We start from the raw sequence: 19,551 nt of genomic DNA on the forward strand, positions 1-19,551 counted from the left end.
CAGGTACGCCAGATCAACCTTGGAACAGAAGTATAGGTGTAAAGAGTGACATAAATAAAGGAACCATGTTGAGATAATTTTTTATCCATCTTATTTAATATATCTCGTATAGTACCCTAATCTAATATCTACACTATACTACTCTATACTCTACTGTACTCTACCTACCTGCTCTGCCAAGCCCGCCGCGCGTCCAACTTTCTCTCTCATCAACTTCTCTCCCGACGTCATGTTGGCTGTCCACTCTCATTTCTTGGCTACCACCATCCACTATCTTCTTGTTTTACACTTGGCCCGCCTCTGATCGGCTCTCCTTCGTTTCCGGATGCTCTCCCTCTGACCTCTGGCCTCCATTCTCCCGTCATGATATGGCAATGCCCCTGATCGCCCCCTTCGCTCACCTCCCGTCAGCATGGCCGTTGACGCAGACAGGCGGGGACGGGGTCTTCGGGCGCAATGGGATGGTGAGTTTTGCTTGATTCCTCCTGGCATCAGATACCTTTGATCATATTCAACTGACATGAAACCCTTACAGCCTTCATCGCTCCCTTCCGCGCCCCCGCCCCCGACCGACAACATCAACAGGGCTGGCGTCCGCTCGCCCTGCGTGCCCCCTACCTTGCGTCGCTGGTCTGCTTGATGATGACCATGTTCCTGGTCCTCGAGGGCTTGCGCCAATATAGCACTCGTCAGGGTGGTCTGGTCTTCTTTGACGATACCGACGACGTCTCCGCCCTCCAGTCCTTCGCTTACAACTATGTCCCCATCATTATCGCCCTCATCCTTCTCGTTTTTTGGTCCGTCACCGATTTCGATGTTCTCCGGCTCGAGCCCTATTTCCAGCTGTCCAAACCGGGTGGTGCCCCGGCCACCGTGCTCTTCATCAACTACAACTTCGGCCAGACCATCCTCACCCCCATCAATGCCGCTCGCCGCCACCACTGGTTGGTTCTATGGGTCTCCTTGCTGACCCTCTCCATCCGCATGATCTTGCCCGCCTTGCAGAGTACCATCTTTGAGCTACGAGAAGTGCAGGTCATTCGACATGAGAATATGCAGAGTTGGCCGACTCTGGTTGATTTGGAAACACAAGCCACCTGGATGTCCACCCAGGCCAACGACACGGTCGACTCGATCCTTTCCTCCGATGAACGACTTCGCCGGTCGCGCTCTTCTCAATACGCCGTTGCCCCTGTCGAGGTCCCCGATGATGAACAGCAAACCGATGTGATATGGAAACTGGATCAAACGTTGTACTGGGCCGACCTATCCTGTCAGAATGTTCCCGTGAACAAAAAAATGAACGTTTCTATCGAGACACCGGAGCATGGGCTGCAACGAGTCACCTGGGACGCTTCGGGTATCGACTTGTCTGACACCTATGGGGCGGCGAAGAAATGCGTGCTGGATTTTCACTACGATAGCGTCTTCTTTCCCGAAACCGATTACCTCCAGGTCCGCTACTGGGAGCCCTCCATCAATGCGACGACTGAAGCCGAGTATCCCAATACAACCAAGGCATTCACCGCCACCGGCTGCGATCCGTACGACTTGTATGGCATGTTGATCTCGGTCAACGCTACAACAGATGGGTCGACCGAGAAGGAGTATTCGGCCAGCGGCCTCGCCTTCGCCTGTGATATTATGTATTACAAGGCGCAGGCCCGAGTCGCAATGCATCCCAACAGCTCGATCGAGTCGATTCATCTGCATCATGCCACGACCCGCACTTTAACGGCCAAGGAATTCAACATCGATCACTTCCAGGCGTTGCTTTCTCAGCGTGCTCCTTATACCAGTGACATGATCTTTATCAGCAACAACTCCACGGATGGTGGCCGGACCGTGACCGAGTTGCCCGTGATCAGCGAGGAGCTTGGCGATCTTCAGCCGCTGCTCACTTTGGACACTTCATCCATCATGACCCAGGCTGAATTCACTTCGAAGATCACACGGGACGTTAAGCAGACTTTCGTTCTCACCTTGGGACGTCTGTTCGACCCCGACCGGGAGCCTACCATCATCGCCGCTGTTCGCTCTACCACCCAAGTCGCCATTGCCGTCGTCAAATTTGCAGCTCTTTGGTCCGAGCTGATTCTAGGCCTTGCCGCTCTCACTGGTGTATATCTTCTCTTCCTCTATCGTTCTCGCGAAACCTTCCTTCAATGCGACCCGGGCTCGATCGGCGCCATGTGCAGTATCGCCGCCGATATATTTCACCCCAACAACATCCTCTCTGAACCGCTCGCCGAGTTCCACCAATTCTCGACCCGACAAATGCGCCGTATCTTCAAAAACGCCCGCTGTCATTGGCGATCTAGTCCTTCTGGGCATAATCGATTGGAGATTCTCGCCGAGGATGGCTCTCCAGTGCAGTTGGGTGAGAACCTCCGAATTCGCAACGATCCAATGCCTCACTTCCTCGTCATTCCTTTCTTTATTGTTGAATTCCTGGCCCTGGCGGCCGTGATAATTTTGATGGCCCTGGTCGTTCAGTCGCTCGCTCGGGATGGTCGCTTTCGACACCTGACTCAGTCGGATTCCAGCTCACTGCAAGTGGTTCTGTCATTTTTGCCTTCGGTCGTGGCCTCCTCTGTCAGCTCTCTCTGTACATCGATACACCGCAATCTCAGCGTTTTGGAACCCTGGGTCCATCTTCAAAGAGGAATGGCCACGGCAAGATCGTCACTATCTCTGAACTACGCCTCTCAGAGCCCCGTTGCCATCTTTTGCAAGTCCGTTCGAGATCGACATCTTCTTCTGGGACTTGTATCCATCGCATGTGTTATCAATATGGTGCTGACGGTGGTGGCGGGAGGTCTTTTCACTCAGGAAATGACGTCCTCTACCCTGCCGACAAAGGATTTGACCTTGAACTATAGTTCATCCGTTTTCTGGAAAAATGACTTCGCCGCTCAATTTACCGAGTACGATCTGATCCAGACGAGCATTACGAGCGGCGTCCCCATGCTTCCCTGGACAAGCCCCAACGAATCGTTCGTACCTCTTCAGGTGCACAATCGCGACCCCGACGCTATGTATGGAGCAACTACCTTAGGCGTAGGGGCTTCCTTGGAGTGCCAGCCTCTCCTTCCAGAGAAGGGGCTTTTCCACAACAAGACCACCGGCCACAGCTATTGGAAATATCAGCTGTTCGACAACAAATCCGTGGAATGTGAAGCCGCCATGCCGGTCCGGAAAAAGGACGAGGGTATTTCGCTTTCCATTCATTTCCTGTCTCCGGATGAGGTGAATGATTCTGATGTCTGCCAAACATCGACCGTTCTTGTTGTTGGTCGTTGGGATTATCTGCCCAATAGCAAGGTATCCGATGAGAATACTATTGCTTTGCACTGCGAGCCTCGTGTTCGACTACAAGATTATTCTATCGTATTCGACCCAAGAGGCCAGATCAACTACCATGAACGCGTCCAAAATACTTCCGTCACGGAAGGCACCATGTTCGATAACGCCACGGTCAGCCTGGGACAATTCAACAAAGTGTTTGCAGCTATCCCGGAGAGCTTCGTGGGCAACACTACATCTCACAACGGCACATACAACATCTCATCCTACGACTGGGCAGGATTCTTGGTTGCCCGCCTATACCAGCGCGAAGATCCTGATTTCGACTCCCTTGACCCTGTCCGTCTGACCGATCTTACCCAAACTGTGTATCAATGGGTTTACAGTACATACTTTTCCATTTGGCGGGATCTATACCTCGAAGAGCTGGACGAACCAATTCAGGCGACCAACGGCACAATCATCCGAAGTACTTGGGCGATGAAGCCATCCGTTCCATCACTTGCCATCGCGCTTATAATCATCGCATTCGATACCCTGGTCGTCCTGGTTGTCTTTGGGACGCGCCGAGGCCGATTCCGAGGCCCACGAATGCCGCGCTCTATCGGAGCAATCATCCCATGGATTGCACACAGTCGCATGCTCAGCGATTTTGGTGATACCCACAGTTGGAATAATAGCAAACGACGCGACCACCTCGCCGCCCTAGACAAACGTTACGGCTTTCGTATGTTCATGGGCCACGATGGTCGTTGGCGATTCGCCGTAGATGAAGAGCCCAAATCACCCGATGCTGGATCACCTCCACCTCCACCTCCACCCATCCCCTCCGACTCCGATACCAATAAAACCACCTCCATACAACTGCGGGAGTTGATTGGTACCCATTTACGGAGGCAAAATTAATTCTCGGACTCATCTGCTTTTCTTCTTCTGTCTCCGTGGAACGCGAAACGATTCTTCTAGTTATTACCTCTTTTTGGGCTTTGGGGATTCTTTGTTTGATGACATCTGGATACCATACTTTGTACACTTGGAACTTGGCAAATGGGCGTTTATTATGTTTAGATAGCATTTGGTGTTTTTGGATATAGAACGTGGACATGACATTCGGACGAGGAAGCTGGTCTTCACTTTGTCTTTCTGCATGAGGCGTCGGTATAATGGCCTGGATGGCCAGCCGAGCCTTGAATGAATACCCTTTGACTTCTCACATTGTCTTTCCAAAGTAGGCAGTCAAGCAACTTCAACATGCTCGACCTCATGTTTCCGCTCAACCTCCCGAGTCAAAGTCACATCATGGCCATCACGAATCAACTTCCATAGCTCGTCGGCCTTTTTCACCGGTGATTTGCTGCGGTCCATGAATGTGAGATCGACAGCCTCTAAACTAAAGCCGGCTGTCTCAGGATAGAGGAAGTAGATCATAGGCACAAAGGCAAGATTGAAAACTGCAAAGATAATATAAGTTCGCCACCCGATGTTCTCAATTGCCACAGGAACGATCTCGATAACCACAAATGTGGACAGCCAGAGGAAGGCCGTGGCAAGACCAATTCCCTTCGAACGGTGAGCTAGAGGCAGAATTTCAGGGCCGTAACACTGTGCATCCGTCAGCATAAGAAGGTCTGTTTTTTTTGTCTCAAACGTGGAACCTACCCAGAGTCCGCCCATAAACCCCCAGGTGTAAAAGGCCTGGTAAGCGAAAAGCATCACTGCCGCGACAATTCCAGAGACATGTGTGTTGATCGCCAGCATTGCAGCCATTATAGCCATCACCGAAGCCATACCGATAGCCGAAGTGATGAATGATCTGCGTCGCCCAAGCTTCTCGATACTATACCAGGTTCCGAAAGATGCAACCAGGAACCAGATTTGAAGGAATCCGGACATGAGAAGAGCGAAATTTCGATCAAAACCAACTGAGTTTTCGAATCTAGCCAATGTTAGCAGATCTACGCGATGAAATTTTCCATTTCCACATACATAACAGTCGTATAATAGCTGATAGGGGTACTCCCACTCCATGCCTGGCATGCATTCAAAAGACACGCAAGAAAGACACGATGGCGAGATCGGACATGGTCATTTTTGAGGAGATCCATCCAGCCTTTCTGCTCACTTTCAAGCGCCAAAGCATCCAGTATTTCCGCAACCGTTGTGTTCAGTGCAGTTTCGTCAAGCACCCCGCGAGAAGAGCGCAAAACTCGGAGAACGTCTGTGCCTTCTTGGTGTCGGTCATGTTGGAATAACCATCGGGGGGCTATGACTGTTTGTTAGTATTTTGTTTCAAGCAAGGAAAAGCACATCCTATAACTCACATTCTGGCATGAACAATAGCATGATGTTGAGCGTGATGCCCAAAACTGCTTGGAAAGCCATGGGAAACCGCCACGACACACTACTTTCATATACCGACAGTCCATAATCAATCCAATAAGCCAAAACCTGGCCCAAAATGAGAAAACTCAAGGAAACAGCCATAAGCATTCCGCGGATTTCCCTCGTCGCCAACTCAGACTGCCAAACGCCCAGATTACTCGAGATGAGCCCAAGACCAACTCCAGCAACAATTCTCCCGACGATCAGTTGTGCTGTGGTAGAACTCGATGCTTGAACTATAGCTCCGACGCTAAGAATAACCGATCCAACTTGCGCGATGGCTAAACGGCCCCAGCGCCCGTTGCAAAAGCTGGTTCCCAAACATCCAAATAGACACCCGATGACGAAGAGAGCTGTGACAGTGCCTTCCATCGAAGAACTGAGATGGAAGGTCTCTTTGAATGCATCAGCTGTCAGTAGACCGCCGATGACGCCGTCGTCATAGCCTGGTACAAATTAGTTCTCGGGGATGGGAATCGAGAAATGACAGTGGATCGCAACATGCCGAAAATGACGAAGCCCATTCCAGTTGAACAGGAAATGCCTGCCATGAGACTGCGGCCTGAGAGGCCGAGATACACCATTTTTAATGCTTATCAGGAATTCCCACAGCCTCTCGATTCCTCATATGTCTTGGATACTTGAAGGGGTGATTCTTAAAGATGATACTTTAAGAAGTGCGTGGATCTTGTTTTGCGACGATTTCGCGACGATTTATACCCCGATGATCATTGAATCGTCTGACAAGCTTTCAGAGTGGGGTGAGTGAGTTCATCATGCTCTCTCATTTATGGAGAAACCATGCGAGGAGGGGGTTGAGGAGGGGGTTGATCTACATTATCGTCCCACGGGGGAAAGATCCTGCGCGGGAAACGTGGGGGTCACCCATGAATGCCGGGATATGCTACTTGTCCTTTGGCCTTTTGGGATTCGTACTACTTCTTTTTGGGGATTATTGGGGAAACTAAACTAAGTTGAGAGTGATAAATAGTACACCCACGACACTGCCGGCCCGATATGAATGTTTTCCAAGGGCTATAAAGAAGTGTGCAAACTTTGTAATGATTCGTCCAAGTAAGTCATAAGATAATCCACAGATGTAAACTATTCATGAGACCCAAGTCCCTAGCATGCTTTCTCTGTCGCCTCTCTAGAGACCCTACATTTTGGAATGGCATGCTGATGGGGTAATATGACAGCATTACGGAATGGAGTATCGACTATTGAGGGCCTAAAATCTATCAAGGATTCCCTCAGAAATATCTCACTTGACATAGAATACTTCAAGTTCCCATCAACTGGATTCTATGATGGGCTTCAAGGTGGAGACCCGGAGCCCAGTCTCCCAATCTTAAATGTATTGACGCAGTTTCAGAACTTTGCTCTGTTGAAGTACCAGTGAATCTACTGGAGGGATGGTCGACGAAACCTTCAACCGATTTTGGATCGGGGCTACCCAGAAATGTTGAGCAACTCTGTCCCAGGGGGGATTATAGAACACTGGCAGGTTGCCCCTGATATACAATACTAATAGAGCTGAAGCTACCCCCGCGCGGGGTGGGACAACGTGGGGGAGACTATTTATATCAAGGAGTTGACGGGACTGATCAAACAGGTACACAATCCATCATTGGTGGAAATAAATTAGATTCGATAAGCCTATATAGTTGTAGGTAGGTGTTGGGGGCTAACTACCCCACGCCATCATATCGCTACAGTGCAGCTCGAATTCGGCCATCTACCGCACGCAAAATCACGTAGAGACTCTCAAGATATGGCGCTTTAATCCCCAATTCTCGGGATTTGCGTACTGGGAATCCAAGAATAACGTCAATTTCCATCGGTCTATTGCTCTTGCAATCGGTTTGCATGCTGCTGCCAATGCCGGGCATGGCATTGATTCGGTCCATCAATTGATCAATCAGGCCATCTTCAAGCTGCACACCACAACCACGAGCAACTTGAATAACCTCGTGCATGAGTCTTCGCGTGTAAGGCTCCGCGTCGGGTGAGGAATGCAGCCAAGTTTGTGTGTCGACCATGGTCAGTGTCGTAAGCGAGTTCCAGGCCACATTCCAAACCACCTTCTCCCATCGCTGGGGTTGCATGTCCTCGAGAACAGTAAACTTAGTCTCGCCATTTTGGAGTAGCGCAACAAAAGTATCCAAGCGCCGCTGCTCAATCGCTTTGTTCACCTGCGGGTTGGGAAATAAACCGATTTGCATATCTTCTGACTTGGTGTGCTTGATGATACCGGGGCTGTTTTGGATGGCGCCGACCCAAGTCTGCAAGCAAAGAAGTGTTAAATGAGTGTTCATGTGAGGCTATAACTAGCACCCTACTTACCACACAAGTCAGAATAGAACTCTTGGGAAACTGATTGCGGAAAGCCTCCTCGTTCCCAACGCCATTTTGGATAATCACAATTGTCGTGCGATCCTGGTCTACTACTGGAGCCAATCTCACTGCAACGTCTTCCTGGTCGATAGCCTTGTGCGCACAAACGAGATAATCGACAGGGCCAGCCTCAGCGGGTGATCTCACAACTGTGTCTGTCAGCAAATCCGATGGCGAGGAGTAATTGGATGAACTTTCTCACCTTGGTGCGGGCGAAAAGTGTGATTTCCGTGGTTCTCGCTATTGATGGTAATCCCCTTTTCATGCGTTAGTAACTTGGAGAAGATCAAGTGTTGATGCGAACGCACATTAGCCTTGACAGCATCGTAGTTGGAGCGCGCGACCACAGTCAGTCGCACGCGGTCGGAACGACTCAGAATAAACGCATAGAAAGAGCCAATACTGCAGGATGTTAGAGATACCAATCACTGGGCGATTCGGTGTAAAACTCACGCTCCTAGGCCGTATAGAAGGACGTCGATTTTGTCAGACATGATGCTGATGAGGATGGTAACATTGGAAAGCGACGACGCATTGCAGAATCTAGCTTTATTGGCCCCCCTCACGATCGGTCAAACATCCCACCATCACCGACCCCCGCAAATCCTGGCGGGGTTCGGTGGCTGTCCGCGTGGGGGTTGTGGATGTTCGTTCCGCTTGGAAGTTGTGGGGGAGGGGGGTAAGAAGAAGGATGAAGGTTAGTAGTTTGCTTCTTTGCAATACCAATTCTCAGTAGCCAGCGAAATATTACTGCGGTATTTACGGTAGACTCGGAAGTAGCATTTCAATGATGTTGAAGTAGATTATATGATTGTTAATTGACTAGAGTTTCACGCTTCCCACCAAATCTCGCTCCAGCCGGCTTGTATTAAGCATCTCTGGCTTGAGATCCTTTAGGCTGGTCGCGCCCAAGAAGGTCATGTTGGCTTCGATCTCCTGTCGTAGAATTTGCAACATGCGACGAACTCCCTTTTCCCCATACCCGGCCGATAGGCTGTACAAGAATGGTCGCCCCAAGCCGACAGCTGTGGCACCAAGCGCAATGGCCTTGAGGATGTCCGTACCTCGACGAATGCCACCATCGATGAAAATCTGCATTTTGCCATCGAGCAGATGCGGTGCGAACTTTCGAATCTCTAGTAAAGTAAGAAGTGGCGATTGCGCCCTGCGATGTAGTTCATAATTAGTATACTGCGCCATAACCCCCGTCATCGATAAATCCATGGGTAATTTTCACATACGTATCTTGGGAACGACCCCCATGGTTAGACAACACGATTCCCTGGACGCCGTGTTCATATGCAAGAACTGCATCCTCAACACACTGAATACCTTTAATTACGACTGGCAAATCGGTCAATTCCCGTAACCACGTCAGAATATCCCAGTCGATGAACGGGGAGATCGAGCTAGCCATGATCTTAGCCACTCCCTCGCCCTGGGCATCGCTATCGGTCGCGCACACATCAAGATTCAAGCGTTCGTCCATCTCTCGTTTGCCCACGACTGGCGAATCAACAGTGATCCAAATTGCGCGGGCTCCGGCTTTAACTGCGCGCTTGACCATCTCAACGGATTTGGAGATATCGCGATTTACGTATAGCTGGAAGAAAAGTGGCTGGTCTTCCATGACACGACTCTCTCGTACCTTTTCAACAGACATACTAGAGCCATTGGCAAGAACCTGGGCAAGTCCCTCTTTGCCCGCCGCAGCCGCAAGGGCGCACTCTCCATCGGGATGAGCATATTTGGCGACGCCGACCGGTGACATGTATATTGGGAGCGCGACTGAATGGCCTAGGATGGACGTAGTGATATCCACGCTCAGGATCTTCTTAAGTATGCGAGGTCGAAGTGCGACCTTCTGGTATGCCTTCGCATTATTCCGCTTGCTGATCTCGTCGTCGGCTGCCGAGGCATAGTAAGCCCAGGCATTGGGGGCGAGATATCGTTGCGCGACTTGTTCGAAATCGTGGAGATTGATAAGAGTATTGAGCGGCGGAGGGGGAGGTGGACAATCTGAATCTGTTGGCTTTGGTGATGAACTTTTGGCGTTTTTCTTTATTACATCTGCTTTTGTGATCTCGGCCAACTCCGCTGCTTCGATATGTCCACGTAGAGCGGTCTCTGGCAGAGTCTCAGCTAGTAGCTCCGGCGAGTGCACCGAGTCGAAATCATTGGTTGCATCTCGACCGGCACATCGTAGAATCACTTTCGAACCTCCAGGATGCTCATCCAAGAAATCTGAACCTAGTTAACTCAGAGTGGACTCAGCCGACGCAATTGGACCAACCTGTCACGTCGTAAACAGCCCCGTGGATGGCAACCCAGCAGGACTGCCGACTGCTGTGTTCTTGAATTTGGGCGCGTGTCACCTTCATCATTCGATGTCTTCAAGTTTATTGCTTGTGAGTGAATCTGCGGGCGAGGGCGTAAAAGTACATTTCGTGTCAGACGATCCCGAATCCCCGCATGGAGCAGGGTGGATGCGTGGGGGTCACAACGCCATCGGCCTTTGACTGACTGTAAGCTTTCAACTCCAGGATGCGTCGATCGTCCCATTATGGGGTTAGCGGGGAACTTGAGTCTTGGGGTGAAAGATGCCGCGTTGGCACTATTCGACAATTCTTGAGGATGTCGGATGCTTCTAAGGTCATGTGATACGTCATCTTCCGGGAGCGCGTAAACATCGCAACTTCCCAGTTATCGCAATCGACATGAAGTCCAGGCTTGATTCAATCTGATGACTATTGCGATTTCCTCCTGGATATTCTCGAGGCGTAGCTTGAAGTTCCCCTTGAGAAGCATTTCTCGTCAATCCATAGTCTCCAAGCCCCTATCCACCCACTCGGACTCCAGCCAACTGGACCCACCCCTTCATACATCTACTATTGACGCGGAACCACTTCATCGCTATGGACGAGGCGGCTACTACCCAGTTACTCTGGGAGAAAATCTGGAATCTGGGCGATATAAGGTACTGCATAAGCTGGGATGGGGTGGATACTCGACAGTTTGGGCGGCAAGAGATCAAAGGTTGTACAGCATCATATTTTGCGAAGGGTCCTGCTAACGGAGAATGGAAATATATAGGGAAGGGGCTTATGTCGCTGTCAAATTATCTGTTTCAGAAGCAGCACATGGAGAAAGAAGAGAGCTCCAAATAATGCAGGAGTTGGCATCTCATTACCCTCGTCCGAAACACATGATATATTTGCTTGATAATTTCGAACTAAAGAGCCCGAATGGATGTCACCAATGTATGGTCTATGAGCTTTTAGGCCCAAATATTCCGGATACAATTGATACACACTTTCCTAGCGGCAGATTACCTGGAAAACTTGCCAAAGCCATTGCAAAACAGAGCCTAATCGGGCTTGATACACTGCACCAAAATGGTATTGGACATGGAGGTAAGCCCCATTCTCGAAATATCTGGAGCAATTCTTACTTAAGAAAGATCTACATACCCGCAATCTGGCCTTTACTTTGCCATATATAGGCAATCTCACCGAAGAACAATTCATGGAGATGCTAGGGAAGCCAGAGATTGGGCATATCCGAAGACATGACGGGAATAGTCTAGAGCCCGGTATTCCAAAATACGTTGTGAAGCCGACATCACATCTGAACCAACTTTGGAATTCGGCTCCGACAATCAAAATAATTGATTTTGGGCAATCATTTTTACCCACCGCAGGTCCCCAAACGCTGCACAATCCGTTACCTGTCAAGGCACCGGAGGTTCTTTTCAAAGATAGCATTTATCATCGTGTTGACCTATGGAGTATGGGTTGTATGGTGGGTGAATGATTGGGGTGAATACCGTACGGCAGTTACTGATAGATCAGCAGATTTTTGAACTCTTTATGGGCCAACCGCCATTCGATACATTCTTGATAACACCTCCGATTCTCATCGGTCAAATGTGCGAGATGGCAAGCGACGATCTACCTCAAAGATGGCGAGAGACTTTGGATACGATGAACGATGGATCAAGCGACGAAGACACCGGGCTAAATTTACAGAAATGGCTGGAAGAACTGTACTTCGGTGGCCCGCATGACCCCGATTTGACAAGAGACGATATTTCGAAGCTAGGACTAATTATTGGGAAGCTATTGTGTTTTGAGCCATCTGCAAGAGCATCAGCGAGACAAATTCTTGATGACCCTTGGTTCCAAGGGTAAACAGTTGCGAAATTTGATCTTTTATGTCAAGCTTTATAGGAATGCTCCTCATTTAAGGCCATACCTAAGATTCTGTGAGTTCTTCAAACGACGTGCGTCAGTTCTAGTTAGATTACACGACATTCAGTGACCTGACGGATAAGGGGAACTTGTATTTCCACGTATCTATTGATCTATAAGTGTCATCGAAGGTGTATTAATAGGGTGAAATCTGCCTGGAATTATAGATCTATAGCTTATGTTAAACCACATCGACCTGTGTCAAATAAACCAAGTTAACAAGTTGTAGTCTAGATCTTCAATAGGAGATAATCAAATACGAATCATCTACCTCTCCAGGTCCCAAATTCATGACGCTGCCCAGCTTCCTGGGGCTGAATTCTTCCACCAATCATCTCTGCCACGGCAAAGCGTGGGGAAACCCTCGGCTCAACTCCGGAGCTTCTCCGCATTTGCGTATCTCCCTCGCCATTCTCCGCGATGTGTACCCCCGCGTGGGATGTCGTGGGATGTCGCGGGATGCCAATGGAGGGGAAACGCGTGAGAAAAACAGAGGGGAAGCTTCATATACTGGATCCTTTCCCCGCGATCGTATTTTCTCTAAAACCCAACTAAACTGCTGCACCATGGCCAAGATCAAGTCTATCGAATACTTCCGGGTAAAGCCCCGCTGGCTTTTCGTCAAGGTTACTGACGATGAAGGCAAGTTTGGTTGGGGCGAAGGAACCCTCGAAGGTCACTCTCTGGCCGTCGAGGGCGCGTTGGACGAGATCATCGTTCGTCTTGTTGGGCTGGAGGCAGAGTCAGTTGTCACCCTCGCGAGCCCTTATCTTCTGGATCCTTTTGGTTGACGAATGATAGTGACATTGAGCACATTTGGCAATTGATTTGGCGACTCGGCTTCTACCGCGGTGGCCCTGTCTTCATGTCTGCAATGGCCGGAATTGACATCGCGCTATGGGATCTTAAGGGCCGTCGATTGGGAGTGCCCGTTTACCAGCTGCTGGGCGGCAAGGTGCGATCCAAGGTGCAGGTCTACGCCTGGATTGGAGGTGATCGACCCAGCGACGTCGAGGCTGCTGCGTGAGTATTCCCTGCTGTGCAAGTGATGCATCGGTTGTTCTAACACCTCTTAGCAAGGCTCGCATTGCCCAAGGACTCAAGTGTGTCAAGATGAACGCCACCGAAGACATCAACTGGCTCGACTCCCCCGCTGCCCTCCAATCCTGCGTCGACCGTCTGAAGCAAGTCAAGGCCCTGGGCCTAGATGCTGGACTCGATTTCCACGGTCGTCTACACCGACCTATGGCCAAGCAGCTCGCCAAAGCTCTAGAACCCTACCAGCCTCTCTTCATTGAGGAGCCACTCCTCTGCGAGCACCCCGAGGCTATTAAGCAGCTCTCAAACTATACAACCATCCCAATTGCTTTTGGAGAACGTCTTTATACCCGCTGGGACGTAAAGCGCTTCCTCGAAGATTCCTCTGTCGACGTTCTTCAGCCTGATATCGCGCACGCCGGCGGAATCTCTGAGACAAAGCGGATTGCGACACTGGCTGAAACTTACGATGTTGCTATCGCGCCACACTGCCCTCTTGGTCCTATCGCCCTTGCGGCATCAATGCAGGTGGCCATTTCCACGCCCAACTTTGTCATTCAAGAGATGTCACTGGGTATGCACTACAATATTGAGGCGGGAGATATCGATCTAAATAGCTATCTCATCGATAAGACGGTATTTGATATCAAGGACGGATATGTGGATGCACTTCAAAAGCCAGGTCTTGGAATTGAGATTGATGAGGATTTGGTCCGCCGAATTAGTAAGGAGACTGAGCCCTGGCAGCCAAAGGAGTTCCACGGGCCGGATGGGTCGATTCGCGAGTGGTAATAGAGTATATACAGCTATGTTAAATTCAAGGTCTGCTAGATGGCCATTTTTCTACATCCAAGCTCGGTGTTAGTAGTAGCAGCCACGGGTAGTCAATCAATTAGCGTAAGCTGGATGCCGAGATTCAATTGCTCAGGCTTTAGGAACCACAGATTGTCTCGTCTCGATCCTTGTAAGCATGAGATGTCCCCAATCTCTGACATGTAGTTCGACTTTCGGTGGAATAGTCCGTCCCTCGTCAGCTCGACAACCCCAACCCCCACCCTCCCCCTCAAATCTGCGGGGTGGGCGTGGGGGCTCGGTGAACTTTGGCGCGAGGTATATAGAAGATCGCACTTCTCCCCGTGAAGCCAACGCACACAAACCGCACCATGGATCTCTTTTCACTTACAGGTAGAACGGCATTGATTACGGGCGGCACCCGAGGAATCGGCCAGGCCATGGCCATCGCGCTGGCGGAGGCGGGTGCAGACATTGTGCTGATCCAAGTAAGAAGACCTTGATGCGAAAATCGCAGGCCCCGAGAATAAAAGGCTAACGTATCGCAGAGAGATACTAGCAACCAAAGTACCAAGCAGCAAATCGAACAACTTGGACGAAAAGCGACAATTTACACGGCGGACCTTGCCTCGCAAGAATCCATCTCCTCCTTAGTACCTAAGGTAACCCAGGATGGGCACGATATCGACATCCTTTTGAACTGCGCGGGGATACAGCGGCGGCATCCAAGCCACCAGTTTCCACTACAAGACTGGGATGAGGTGAGTATTTGGTTGCTGTCAGCTCAACTCGAACCGGAGCTAATGCTGGATTTATTGCAGGTTCTCCAAGTCAATCTCACCACCGTCTTTACCCTTTGCCGCGATGTGGGAGCCTACATGTTGACTCGGCCACCCAACAAATCCGGTTCCCGCGGCAGCATCATCAACGTCGCCTCGCTAGTCTCCTTCCAAGGCGGTCTGACAGTACCTGCCTACGCGGCGGCCAAGGGAGGTGTTGCCCAACTAACCAAGGCCCTCTCAAACGAATGGGCATCCAAGGGGATTAATGTGAACGCGATTGCACCGGGTTATGTCGCGACCGACATGAACACGGCTCTTATTCAGGACAAGGAGCGGGCGGCCAGCATTCTTGCACGAATTCCCGCGGGGCGTTGGGGGGATCCGGAGGATTTCAAGGGGTCGGTGGTGTATCTGGCGAGTCGAGCAAGCGCGTACGTCAGTGGAGAAATCTTGACTGTGGATGGTGGGTGGATGGGTCGATAGTGCCAGCCCCGTGAGTACATAGATTAGCATATGTACATATTGCACTCCGTATGTAGATACTGATCGGGATCAAAACACGCTTTTTTTTTCTTGCTTTCGTCTTCCATCCTCACTCCACTCTATCCATTTTTGATCTCATGATCTCATTCTGCAGAATCGTGTGTTCGTGGCGATTGGAGCGGGCTGGTTCGGGACTCCACCACGGGATGCGGCGCCACCGAACTATCGATAGAGCTGAGATGGTGCCCGCAGATGGCGTGCTGGTCGCACAAAGTACGAGACAGCAGAATGTTCCTTCCCATACTCCGTACAAGAATGCAAATGTAACATAGATAGAGGAGAAAATAATGGAGGAGAGTAGATGTAGAAGAGAAAAAGAGAAAAGAGGAAGGGGTGGAAGAGTCAGGTGATTGGCGAATGCCAAGACTAAGTGCCGATCGCAGTTCGCAGGTCGCGCCTTCCCCGAGTGTCTTTACAGTAGTTAGTAGGACCCTCGCTCTTTCCCTGTGAACACACAAACATAAACACAAAGCACATGACCTCAACATGTGACTTTCTACTTCCTCTTCTCCCCACCAGCATTACGCTTCATTTCAGATACCACAATTGACCACAATGTACTCTCTGTATACCGAGAGTCCAAGAACTCCGTACAGTCGCTGTCATCGAATGCCTGATTCTTGGTCCCCAATTCTTTCTGTCGCTCCACCACCCGCCCCGCAAGGGTTGCCGATCCCGACAATCGTGCACCGCGTTTAGCTCCGGCGAGCATGATTCCTGCAAGTCCGGCCAATTCTCCTCCACATCTCCCAGTCGAGATCTTGATCGGCCCACGATGCGCAAGATGCCCAGCTTTCACTGGGTTGTCGCTGCCAGTCACCCGGCAACCCTCAAACTATATCCACACCCCTATACATAAGAGGGCACTTGCCTCCACCAGCTGATCCCCGTGGCTCTTGTCTTTTCTCTGTCACGCGTGTCCTCGAGGTTTCCAATTGTCTTCCATCACCCTCGATCAAAGCCGTCGCCATGAAGGTCGCATCCCTCCTTTCTCTTTCCCTGTCCCTACTGGCTGCTTCCGCCGAGGCCATCCCCAAGACCGACTACGATGTCATCGTTGTGGGTGGAGGCCCTGCTGGTCTCAGTGCCCTGAGTGGTGTCTCGCGCGTGCGTCGTTCAGCCTTGCTGTTTGATGACCACCGCTACCGTAACGGCCCCACGCGGAACATGCACGATGTCATTGGCAATGACGGTAATTCCCCGATCTGACAGCTTTCTCCAAATCCACCCCGCTGACCAAACTAGGTACTCCCCCTGACGAGTTCCGTGGCCTTGCCAGAGAGCAGATCTCCAAGTACCCCTCGGCCCACTTCAAGAACGGCACGGTCAAGTCTATCACCTCCACCGGTACCGACGATGTCTCTGCTTTCACCGTGACCGATGCTACCGGAAAGAACTACACTGCTCGCAAAATTGTGCTTGGTACTGGTCTACGTGATGTTCTACCCGATACTCCTGGCCTTCAGGAGGGCTTCGGTAAGGGTATCTGGTGGTGCCCGTGGTGCGACGGTTGGGAGGTAAGTTCCATATATATATACAAATTGAAGCATTCGGATGTAGCTTTGCTGACTACTTTTTCTTTTTAGCACCGTGATCAACCTCTGGGTGTCCTGGGTAACCTGTCAGACGTCTTCGGAAGTGTTTTGGAGACCAACACCCTCTTCTCTGATATCACCGCGTTTGTGAATGGAACTCAAAACCCCGAGGGTGAAGCCCAAGCCACCGCCTCGCACGATGACTGGAAGGAGCAGCTCAAGGCGTGGAACGTCAAGATTGACAACCGCACCATCACCTCAATTGAGCGCATTCAGGATGGTGCTGTCCACCAGAACAAGACTCTCGACGCCCAGTATGATAAGTTCCTGGTCCACTTCACCGAGGGTGAGCCCGTCGAGCGTGGTGCGTTCATCACGAACTTCCACACTGCCCAGCGCACCGACCTGGCCTACAAGATGGGTCTCAACGTCTCCGACGAGAAGATCGTTGTCGACACTAGCGGCATGCGTGCCAGTGAGTTCGGCGTGTACGCCATCGGAGATGCCAACAGCGACGGTAGCACCAACGTGCCACACGCTATGTTCTCTGGCAAGAAAGCCGCTGTCTACCTGCACGTGCAGCTGTCGCGTGAGGACTCGGCTTCTAAGATCTCCAAGCGCGGCGACCTTAGCCACCGCGAGCTGGAGAAGGAGGCCCGCCGTGCCATTGGCGATAACCTTGAACCTCAGTGGGTCAAGGTTACTCGCCGCAATTGAGCTCCTTTGCTGGAGGTCCCATGATGACCACGAATCAGTGATCGGCGCTGAACCATGAATAAATAGAGTCACCAGTGTATACTAGCTCTGGTGAATTACGATAATATCCGTAAGGACTAATGGATTAATTTCTCTCACAACTCTCGAAAGTAGCCAAATACATCAGAATCCTGCTAGGGGTTGGGGGTGCGCAAAGAATAGACTACGAACGAATCGACCTCATCCGAGTCATGTTACAAGGCTTGCGGTCTCTGACCTTTCGGCCGACAACCTTGGAAGATGTCCTTGGTACCTTCAATTAATCTGCATCGAAGATGCAAGAGTGGTTTGGCTAGAGGCATCGTGAGCCCATCTAATAACTTGAATCGCCACTTCGTCTATGCCACAGGATACGACGGAGACCGTCGTAACTGGTCGATCCTTGGACATTAGGGTTGAGTTCAAGTTGAATATGGAGTTTCCTCCAGATTGGCGACGTCAGAATTCCTGCAGGGGGTTCACTCTACTCCAAGTCCCACCTGGGGACGCATTCCGAAGGATGGGGAACGTCCACTGGCAGGGCTCTTAATGCTTTACACAACACACAGCGAGATATCCACCTAAATAGTCATTCGGCATGCAAGATTAGAAAATCTCTATCAAACTATTCGCAGTGCCTCGAGTCTGTTATCTGTGACTGCAATTCTCAAGGCATGATGATCCCACTTTACATCAAATGCCCTCAAGCATCTACCAATCGACAAGGATACCGATATGTGACCATCCTTCGGGCTGAAATGGTATTCTAGTGCCGAGTGCCGTTCCTATCGCATCGGCCTCGGCCTCGGGAACCCTACCGCCACCGTCGATCCTTTTTCGAAGGGGCAGTGGGCCATCATTATGCCTTGCACGGAGATCTCAAACTGACGTGGCCATGTGCATTATCTGAGCAAGAACGGTCACGGATGTCGTGTGTAATCTGAATTGCCGACCTGGCCATGAATCGGCCCTGCCTCGAACATGCTACGAGAAGGAATGCATTTTGCTGGTGTGGAGCAAAGCCGAGCAGACCGTGGTTCATCGGCGGAGAATTCATGCACATCCACAACCTTGATACGCGGACCATTAATGGCTATATCGGTTGTATGCACAAATCCGGCGATTTCAATGCTCACCAACGGTGATCAACAGGGATTGTCGATCGGCACCGAAAAAAGTTCCTGGCATAGTCCCTGGTGAGCCAGGCTTTGATTTCTCTACATCCATGCCTCAACCAATCACAATACTTTCGCAGTCGGGCTTAATTCCAAATGCGTCCAGCTTTTTTATCCTTATCAACCCTCGTGGTGAGCCCTCTCCACCAAGTTCTCTCTCCCCTTGCCACTCTATTTCCCTGTCGTGACTGAATAATGGCTCTGAAACGACAAACCTAAATACCATTGTGGGGACCGGCAGTCGACAATTCGCGCAGACTTTCAACTATTTTCCAGGAAACTGTACCTTGTACCATCGGTTGACCCCAGACACGCTTCTACTCAAGGTAGATGATCTACACTAAGCCATCGATTAACTTTCGCCTAGATGGCGCCATACCATCGATATCGTGGAACTTGGAATCGACCGATACCGACACCCGGTGATCTCCTTGCCCTGGGCCAGACAAATCCAATCAGAGGGAATGTCCCCAACACTCCCTACGATAAGCAACAGTCGATGTGGAGACCCCATGGAGGTGGATCTGGCTAAACGGCGAACGATTCACTCATTTTTGGGATTATGAACAAGTAGATCGTTCGTGACCGACAGTATCACTTGGAAAAGGATATAAAG

General features: G+C 50.6%; 8 protein-coding genes across 8 annotated transcripts; 4 read left to right on the plus strand and 4 right to left on the minus strand.

Moving 5' to 3' along the window:
* Positions 1-412: 412 nt before the first annotated feature.
* On the plus strand, positions 413-4,212 carry N7481_002965 (DUF3433 domain-containing protein; the record flags this gene model as incomplete). Its single annotated transcript, XM_057262184.1, has 2 exons — positions 413-464; positions 536-4,212. The coding sequence occupies 2 exons, from the start codon at positions 413-415 to the stop codon at positions 4,210-4,212; spliced, it is 3,729 nt and encodes a 1,242-aa protein (XP_057123845.1).
* Positions 4,213-4,542: 330 nt separating this feature from the next.
* On the minus strand, positions 4,543-6,272 carry N7481_002966 (uncharacterized protein; the record flags this gene model as incomplete). Its single annotated transcript, XM_057262185.1, has 4 exons — positions 4,543-5,242; positions 5,293-5,569; positions 5,628-6,134; positions 6,224-6,272. 4 exons carry the CDS (start codon positions 6,270-6,272, stop codon positions 4,543-4,545), a joined length of 1,533 nt encoding a protein of 510 aa, XP_057123846.1.
* A 1,128-nt stretch (positions 6,273-7,400) lies between these two features.
* On the minus strand, positions 7,401-8,579 carry N7481_002967 (ketopantoate reductase family protein; the record flags this gene model as incomplete). The annotated part of the gene is made up of 5 exons (XM_057262186.1): positions 7,401-7,973; positions 8,035-8,234; positions 8,288-8,342; positions 8,394-8,487; positions 8,539-8,579. 5 exons carry the CDS (start codon positions 8,577-8,579, stop codon positions 7,401-7,403), a joined length of 963 nt encoding a protein of 320 aa, XP_057123847.1.
* A 328-nt stretch (positions 8,580-8,907) lies between these two features.
* N7481_002968 (FMN-dependent alpha-hydroxy acid dehydrogenase) lies at positions 8,908-10,469 on the minus strand (the record flags this gene model as incomplete). The annotated part of the gene is made up of 3 exons (XM_057262187.1): positions 8,908-9,250; positions 9,327-10,329; positions 10,379-10,469. The coding sequence occupies 3 exons, from the start codon at positions 10,467-10,469 to the stop codon at positions 8,908-8,910; spliced, it is 1,437 nt and encodes a 478-aa protein (XP_057123848.1).
* A 2,432-nt stretch (positions 10,470-12,901) lies between these two features.
* On the plus strand, positions 12,902-14,165 carry N7481_002969 (uncharacterized protein; the record flags this gene model as incomplete). The annotated part of the gene is made up of 3 exons (XM_057262188.1): positions 12,902-13,077; positions 13,137-13,358; positions 13,412-14,165. The coding sequence occupies 3 exons, from the start codon at positions 12,902-12,904 to the stop codon at positions 14,163-14,165; spliced, it is 1,152 nt and encodes a 383-aa protein (XP_057123849.1).
* Positions 14,166-14,536: 371 nt separating this feature from the next.
* N7481_002970 (uncharacterized protein) lies at positions 14,537-15,430 on the plus strand (the record flags this gene model as incomplete). Its single annotated transcript, XM_057262189.1, has 3 exons — positions 14,537-14,653; positions 14,714-14,926; positions 14,987-15,430. 3 exons carry the CDS (start codon positions 14,537-14,539, stop codon positions 15,428-15,430), a joined length of 774 nt encoding a protein of 257 aa, XP_057123850.1.
* Positions 15,431-15,986: 556 nt separating this feature from the next.
* N7481_002971 (uncharacterized protein) lies at positions 15,987-16,202 on the minus strand (the record flags this gene model as incomplete). The annotated part of the gene is made up of 1 exon (XM_057262190.1): positions 15,987-16,202. The coding sequence occupies one exon, from the start codon at positions 16,200-16,202 to the stop codon at positions 15,987-15,989; it is 216 nt and encodes a 71-aa protein (XP_057123851.1).
* Positions 16,203-16,459: 257 nt separating this feature from the next.
* N7481_002972 (NAD(P)/FAD-dependent oxidoreductase) lies at positions 16,460-17,742 on the plus strand (the record flags this gene model as incomplete). The annotated part of the gene is made up of 3 exons (XM_057262191.1): positions 16,460-16,682; positions 16,736-17,007; positions 17,077-17,742. The coding sequence occupies 3 exons, from the start codon at positions 16,460-16,462 to the stop codon at positions 17,740-17,742; spliced, it is 1,161 nt and encodes a 386-aa protein (XP_057123852.1).
* Between the last annotated feature and the right edge of the window lie 1,809 nt (positions 17,743-19,551).

Source organism: Penicillium waksmanii (assembly GCF_028829765.1).
Source record: "Penicillium waksmanii strain IBT 27052 chromosome Unknown utg000004l:1.0-5674109.0:1.0-5678898.0, whole genome shotgun sequence".
Lineage (NCBI taxonomy): Eukaryota > Fungi > Ascomycota > Eurotiomycetes > Eurotiales > Aspergillaceae > Penicillium > Penicillium waksmanii.